Source organism: Solanum pennellii, chromosome 1 (genome assembly GCF_001406875.1).
Source record: "Solanum pennellii chromosome 1, SPENNV200".
Taxonomy (NCBI): domain Eukaryota; kingdom Viridiplantae; phylum Streptophyta; class Magnoliopsida; order Solanales; family Solanaceae; genus Solanum; species Solanum pennellii.
In genome coordinates, this window is record NC_028637.1 from 108,614,295 (window position 1) to 108,622,814 (window position 8,520).

General features: G+C 31.0%; 1 protein-coding gene across 1 annotated transcript; it reads left to right on the plus strand.

Moving 5' to 3' along the window:
• LOC107014046 (protein MCM10 homolog) lies at window positions 1-3,722 on the plus strand. The gene is made up of 11 exons (XM_015213918.2): window positions 1-191; window positions 479-659; window positions 1,165-1,239; window positions 1,316-1,553; window positions 1,638-1,762; window positions 2,587-2,620; window positions 2,764-2,813; window positions 2,924-3,064; window positions 3,159-3,223; window positions 3,313-3,388; window positions 3,472-3,722. The coding sequence occupies exons 1-11, from the start codon at window positions 92-94 to the stop codon at window positions 3,632-3,634; spliced, it is 1,248 nt and encodes a 415-aa protein (XP_015069404.1). The 5' UTR covers window positions 1-91; the 3' UTR covers window positions 3,635-3,722.
• Window positions 3,723-8,520: the final 4,798 nt, after the last annotated feature.

Here is an 8,520-nt window from a genome sequence, read left to right on the forward strand (position 1 = left end):
TCCAAAAAAATTTAAAATCACAGTAATACTAATAAGGAAACAAAACCCTATCTTAGTTTTGAATCATCAATTTCTCAGAAGAAAAAAAAGAATGTCGAAATCGAATCACCAAGAAGACCTGGATCTCCTTCTTTCACTTCCAGATAGGGTTTTGGAAACCCCTCCAGCTTCTCCTTCATCTCGTTTCCCAGGTAAATCTCCAAATATTGTTTTTTGGGTCTAATTACATTGACATGACAGCTAAGAAACTAAATCCATGATTCCTTTTACTGAATTAGTTTCTTGGATTATTTTTATTGGATTCCTGTGGCCTCTTTTGATTAGTTTATGACGAAATCATGTTTGGGATTTATCACAACTTATGGATTGAAGGTATAAGAAATCTATTTGTTGTACAGGGTAGATGTTTCTTGATATGAATCTCTGGATTATGATATATTATATTTATGGGATTTTTGTGGGTTATTCTATTTTACAGATTATTTGTCAGATGATGGATCGCCAAAGCGAATGGGGGAGGCAGATATGTCTGTGTTTAGGGATGCTGTTCAGGATTGTCTTGATTATGATACTGAAATTGCCAAAAAAGCTGCCAAATCAAAGCATACAAAGGGGTCAAGTGATGCAGAAGTTGAAAAATTTTCGGGTTTGCGAATTAGGTATGTTCTTTGACATAGGTTATGGATGGCCTCATGGGTTCATATCCAATGGGTTCTTGTTGCGGAGCTCGTGATGCATTTTCCTGTCAAACTCATTATGTTGTTGGAATTTGAATGTTGCTAGCATATATTTTTTTCGATATTTTCTGCAACACTTTCCAGATGACAGTAAATTAGTTGCCTACGTTTCAAATTTTGATGAAAGGAAGTCCCAACTGAGAATGTACTATTTTGGCTTCTTAAAAAACTCATCAGATGCTTTTTGGCTTGCGCTTATTATTGATAGAAATGCCACATAGGTGCTTGTATGTTAGTTCCATTAATTTAAAATGGTGGCCTACTTAGATTGTTATTGGTGAAGTTGCAGTTGTGTTTACGCTTATTAGATTGGTTTGAGATAGCTGGTTGCTTCAGTTCTAATGTTGTGCCAAGAAAACTACATATGAATGCTCTATTTTGATACTGAACATCCAACTAATATTTTACATTTCATCCTTTCACTCAGAAATCAAGTAGTTTCACCTGTTGAACTGAGCAACCATTTTGCTGATATTAGGTTCATCCGGTTATCCGCAATAAGGTATGTTAAGAAGCTGACTGAGTTACCTGAATAGTTTTGTTGGACTATATAATAATATATATTTCCTATCTGGTAGGAATTCGCTTCTTGGCGACACCCTTTCTGGTTGTTGGGCGACCGTTGGTGTTTTAACTGAGAAGGGGCAACCAAGAACAAGTTCAACAGGGAAGGCATATGCAATCTGGAAAATTGGATCTTTGGATGAAAAAACTCTCTCTCTTTTTGTTTTTGGTGATGCTTATCAGAAGAACTGCAATGAAAAGGCCGGTGCAGTTTTTGCGCTGTTTAATTGCAGCGTACGCAAGGACAAATCGGTATTGTTATCATGCCTATCAATAAGTTCATCTTCTTAAGATTTATGGTGGGTTACTAATGCCTCTTCAATGCCCTTTATCCAGGAACATGGATTTTCATTGAGTCTTTATTCATCCAGTCACATTTTAAAGATAGGCACATCTGTGGATTATGGAGTTTGCAAGGGGAAAAGGAAAGATGGGATGGCTTGCACTGTAATCATTAATAAGTATGACCTCTGATTTTGTTTATTGTTATTTGTTACATGCATATAGTCATGAATGAACTGAATACTTTCAGGCAAAGTACTGAAGAGATGGTCGTCAGATACAATATGATGCTCTCGAAATATGCATAAAATGCTCTTCCGTTTACTTGTTTTTTCTCAATTTTCTGCTGAGCACACTGTTTCTCACCAACTACAAGGTGACCAGATGTCTCATCTTTGTTCTAGAGGCATGCTCTTGATTTGGTATTTGGTTTGGGCAAACTAAAGTAAAATTCTTCTTCCCTTTTATAAAAACACCTGGATTATCGCTTTAGAGGGTTCATGGCCTTGGGCGGTGAAAGTGATCTTGCCTGGTCCTTACATGAGAGGGATCCATTGTTTACATAAGAAGAATGAAGTACTGCTGCTCATCACAATTCTCATTTTGATAGCATTCATGTTGTTTGGTTTTGATTTGCTTTAACGATGATAATGTACTCAAACAGTGAACAGAGTGTTCAGTTTAACAATATGAAATCTGTGTCTCAAATTTACATTGTAGTCCTCCTTCCCATGGCAAGAGTGGAAGAATCAAAATCGTAATCTTGTAAACTAGCTAGCCATCCATATATAGTAGCTACTGCAATTGCTTGGTCAAATTGTGTACAAAAGTAATAGGCTTGCCCTTAACAAGAGTGATACGGAGATGTTTACATACTATAGTTGTTTATGCAGATTATCATAAACTATTGTTTTTTTTTTACCAAATAATATTGAGCCTAAGGAAACTCGTTTTTGTTATTGTACTCCTTGTGATAAAACTTATGGATTGAGAACATTTGCAGGCGGCGTGGAACATATTGCAGCTACCATAAGCAGGTAACCAATTTACTGCATACACTTGTATACTAAGTCTGCTTGGTTTCTTGCTCCGCCCTCTCCATGTGCTCTTTAACTTAAACTTGATATACTAGGGAAAGAAAATAATGAACTGATTGTGTTTCTGTTATTTGTTCCTTCAGAAAACATCTGAGAAATACTCCTCCAGCATGAGGGCTGAACTCAAAGGCGGGTGAGTGATCACCTTCTCAACCTCTCAATATTGCATTTACTTGAAGAACTGAAAACTTATTTCTCATTACTTCTTTAGCTCTCTAATTGCTGTTAGTCTATCAAATTCAGGAACCTTAGAACGGGTTTCAGAGATCATCTCAAGTCTGAAGGAATTTACGTGGTTAATCCTTTAGCTGACAAGACAAACTTCACAAAGTCTAAAGCACCATTGAAGTTACTGTCTGTAGATGGATTGAAAAAGGCATTAAGGTTTGTTCAAGATACTTAGTGCCATCGCTTTGAACTTGAAAAGGTGCTGACTCGCATATTGTTTACTGACTCGAAGACACTTATTTATGAACAGCAATGCAGGGAAAGTGACTACCAATGTACATTCTCAAGGAATAAGGTTCCTCAGTCAAGTTACAGGTTAAAACTTTAGTTCTTAGAACCTGTTCTAGCACTCCCAACATCTGTGACATTCTGAATTCTAGTTTTGCTCTCTATCTGTGTTACAGGAAAATTGGACTCAAACAATACCAAAGAATCTATTACTGGTCGAGATCAAACAAGAAATATGACAACAAACGAAAGGTGACAGAGATGGCATAAAGAAAAGTTGCACTTTTTGACCTTATATTATGTTGTCTGTTAATCTACTTTTTTTTTTCCTCCAGGGCATCCTCCACCAAGAGAAAGAATCCAAGTGAAACAAGACCAAGTCACAGTTGTGATCAAAAGAAGCCAAAAATGGGGCAACAAAATTCAGGACAAAAACCTCAACAGGTTAAAGAAAAAATGATAGAACTAGACCTTGTCAGTTCAGATGATGAATTTTAGATTTATAATCATCTCATGTAATGTATTCGTATTTCTTAGCTTGTTGTAGAACTTTTTTTAAAATGGAAAAAAAGAACTTTTAATCTTATTGTGAGTGACTGTAACTTTTATATATTTTATGTATGCATAAAAGCTAAAACAGTGAAATCTATAACATAAAAAGTAAGGTAGATTATTATAGACGGTGGTGGAGTTATTAATTGAAGTTCTAAGTTCAGCAAAACTCAATGACATATATTTGGAAATGGTCCATACGATTGGTAGGTCATGTATGCACATGGGAATTGATTTGTCTCGAGGCCATGTGCACCCAAAATTCCAGCCCTTGCCAAATATGTGTACGTTTTGCAACTAAGATAAAGTTTTTATTACTATAATATAGAATAATTAGGTGAGTGACTAAAAAGTCATAGATTCTTTTTCCTAAAAAAAGAGTTAGTAGGCAACATCACCTTGTCTTATTAGTGTATAGGGGGAATCATAATAAATCACCCGTTAGGTAGTGGTGCTGACACTTTTCTCCAATCTTTACTCAAGATCCCAGTGGATACACAAAGTTTTATATTTATCTATGGCTTTTCTTTAATTATTTTGTTGTATAATGAGATGTGTTTCGAAAACCATTAGTGATGGTTTAATCATTTTGATTTCAAAAATACTTGAGGTTTAAGACACAATTGTCCAACAACAACAACTTAGTTGTAGCACATTATTACTAGCATTGATATATTATGGTAAAAGACAAGTACTAATGAGATTCAAATTCAGAATATCTATTTACTTACTGTAATACCATATTAAATTAAACCGTATGATTTGAGCGGACAAGGAGGATCTAATGCTGGCCTACTAAATAATATTTGTAGTGCATGCACGGATCAATGGTGTGGGTTCATTTTTATAAACACCCATATGCCATTTATTATCACTAGAAAAAAAAAAAATGTATTTATTAATTCATCAAGTAGAGATATGTGGCCTCTCATTTTCACTCAATACCAACTTCTCATCTACCATGATTATTACATATTGTACCATGGTTGTTCATGAGTCACTACCTTAATGTTTTGGCACCATGCATCTAGTATAATATTCTTCTGTCACAAAATAAATGTTCTAGCAGGAATTTAAGACAAAAGATAATAAGTTAAGTATACTTTTATTGTTTCATCTTTTTAATAATGTTCAGTTTGTAAGAAATATTTATTAAATAGGGATGGTTTTGTAAACTACATATTGTATTTATTGAATTTTTAAAGGGCGTAATTTTTGCTAAGATTGACCCTTATTTCGAGACAGAAAGAGTATCATATTAAAATTATTTATTGGGTTTTTTTCATGCTTCTAAAAAAACATTATTTAGGAGGAGTTACCTTTATCATATCTTAAGATATAATCTGATCTATTCATTGAGTATACATACTCGATTTATGTGTCATCTTTGTCATCTCCCCGTAATTGGGACCTAGTGGGTGTCTAGATGTTTTTGTGATTTTTGACTAAATTATTTTTAATTTTTTTTAAACTATATTTGGATAACATAAAAAGTATTTTTAATAAGTCAAAAGCTAAAGGTAAGATATTTCTAATTTATGATTTTTGACTTTTCTCTTTGTTTACTTTTAATTGTTATGAGATTTTTTTAGAGTTAAATTATGAAAACTTTAATTAATATTTTATGATATATTTTTTCATCATATTAATATGCAAAAAGCGCAACAAAATAATTAAAAAATAGATCGAAAGAGTATGTCACTTGAAAAATCAATCCAAACACCTCCTAGTTAGTCTTCAAAAACAAATTTAAAGAAAAAAATAATAATTTATTTTGAATTTCTAAAACGACACATTAATTTGATACATCTATTTTCAGATACTGGGACAAATAATTTTGAGACGTATGAGTAGGAAATTACATACTTAAAAAAGGAGTTGCCTATTTTCTTCATCTTTGCTTTGGAAAGAAGGCAAAGGTCAACCTCTTTCTAGTGATTCTTTAATTTTCATTTATAATATTGTATAAAATATAATATTATATAGTTTGCCCCAGTCTCCATGCAAAACTTTTGTGGCCTTCAAATATTCAAATAAATAAATATACTTGAAATAAATTTTGAGACGTTAATAGAGTTAGGTGCAAGCTTTCACATAACTACACCAAACGATCATCAAGTGTTTTTATGTAAATATTATCTCGACCATTTTGAATAAACTAATTTATTAAAATGTTGTTTATGTATATTAAATAATCAACATGTTAGTGAAAAAACTTACAATATAATAAAATGCAAGATTACAATTGAAAATAAAATGAAGAAATTAATCTCATCAGGCTGAGGCGTGGATATCTCGCTCTCTTTAAGGAGATTCAAGCCCACTGCAGCAAATGTTTTCACCGGTCCAGCGGTAGTCCTCTTTGACTTGTCCCCTCCACGATACAACAGCCTTCACAAAGTATAACTCAACAACTCTGGACAAGAGTTGAGTCAAAAGCTCCACAAAAAAGAACACCTCCCTTCAACTAATAAGAACTCTCTTTTAGACTAACTCTTTCACTCTTTGTTTTCTCTTGTGTTTTGTGTGTATCTAAAACCAAATGAAGACTACCACTATTTATACTACAAGAAATCTTCCTAGCAATGAATAGGAAGATAATGGAGGTAGTAAATAGTGAAGATAATGGCCTTAGGAGTTTCATAGGTTACAATGGGAGTTACATAGGTTACATAGGTTACAATGGGAGTTACATAGGTTACAATGGGAGTTACATAGGTTACATAGAGTAATGGAGGAATTAAGAATGAAATACATTGATGGATAACCAATGCTAATGGATGATATAGAAGTCATCCATTCCAATGTTCATTCTTATAACTCCAAAATAAAGCAATTTAATATGTTAAATATTAATATTAAAATGCTAATAACCTAACTCAACATATTAACTCCGTTGGAGTTATAGATATAAGTAACTTATAATGAAGGGGCATGCTTAAATGTGATAACATTATATGATTAATTGAGTTAAATACTTTTCTTGTCCAGTTTTACATGTATTCATAAGAAATGCTAAATTAATTATTTTGTAAATTAAACGACACAACAAATAAAAGTGAATATTTATCTTTTTGTAAATAAAAGGAATATTAATTTATTGTTATAAAGAATCTTGTCAATCACACAAGCTAAATAAATTTTCCATCTAACCAATCATCATAAGTTCAGATTGTACCCAAAAAAATCATATCATAAGTTTAAATGAAATTGCTAGTGTTTTAATGATAAATAGTAGGTAACTGTCGGAATGTACAATTTTAAAAGCTGCTGTATTTTTTGTTTGTAAAATTTATGAAGTTTGATTATTTGATTTGCTTAAAACTTTTCCATATGAAGGTTGAATATTTATGCCGTCACGTTACAAACTCTAAATGGGATATCGTGCATTAATTATTGCTACTATTTTGCACTTCACATAAATGTTTTAATATGTGAATAAATACATGTGCTAACCTTATTTTGAAATTTCACTTTTAAATGAGAAAACAAAATTCTTTAGTCCTCCTCTTTTCCTTTCGATTAGGAAAATTGAGTTGGTTTATTTAGTCTTTTTATTTACATAATTTTTTATTTTTATTGATAATTATATTGAGATAAAGAAAACTATCTGATTAAAAGGAGAGACGTATGTGACTGTTTACGGGTGATTTTCAATACATAAATTCTAATTTAACTATATAAAATGAAAGTGCAAAAAGATTCTATACGTAGAGGGTTACTATATGTATATTTTATTCTATTTTTTTGACAAAAATATTCTCTTACATACCAGAAAAGAGAATATATACATTGAAAATCGTCTAAAAATTAACTGTGTGAAAAATTATTCACTTAGAACAAGTGACAAAATTAGAAGTTTTACTAAAATAAAAATTTAAAAGAAAAAACACACGAAAATTTTAAGACTCAAACATAAATAAACCCTTTACGTTTGTAGCTCGACCAACCCTTGTTCAGTAGTACATTTGGGGTGTTGGTGGTTCAATTTGAATCAATTATTAATTAAAATTAAAATCAATCAATTTAATAGGTTTTTTTATATTTTTAAAATCAAACTAAATTAAATAAAAAAATAATAATCATTGGTTTAGTTATTATTGGATTGACTCGATTTTTCTTATTTTTTTAGTTTGAAAGTAATAAATTTTGTAAGAACATACGTATCTCGATAGGCACAATCACATAATACACGAACAAGCCACATGAAAACTATTGTCATTTCAATTAATCAATACTAGAAATATTATTACACGAACAAAATGATTTAATTAAGAAAAATGTGACTATCTTATGTGTGGTAGGATAGATAAAGACTAAAGCAATAAATGTTGATGGACTTGGACTCAATATTATAATAGTTGGGCTAAAATTTAAGCATTCTTGAAAAAATAGTAAAGTTTAAGACTTAAGTTAATTAAAATTTAACAAAATATTTATATTTTATTTATGAATGATATATAAATAATTATAAAATTTATATATCTAATTTATCAGTTCGATTTGATTATTTTTACAGTTATTTTTAATAAAACCAAAATCAAATCAAATAATATCGAGTTTCAAAATTTTAAAAATTGTGATTCGATTTAATTTTTTAATCATAACCATAACCTAAGTACATCTATAAAAGCATAAACTTCAGTAGTTATAACTAATTATAATTAACCTATATTATCTTCATACCAAATGAGTCTATTTAAATAGGGAATTATTTCAAATAAATTTTGGTTCGAAAAAATTGAAAAATAAAACTAATTGCCCAAAAAAAAAAAAAAGAGAAAGGGATGTTTGGTTATGTGGCAATAAAAGATAGGTTAATATTAAGTGGC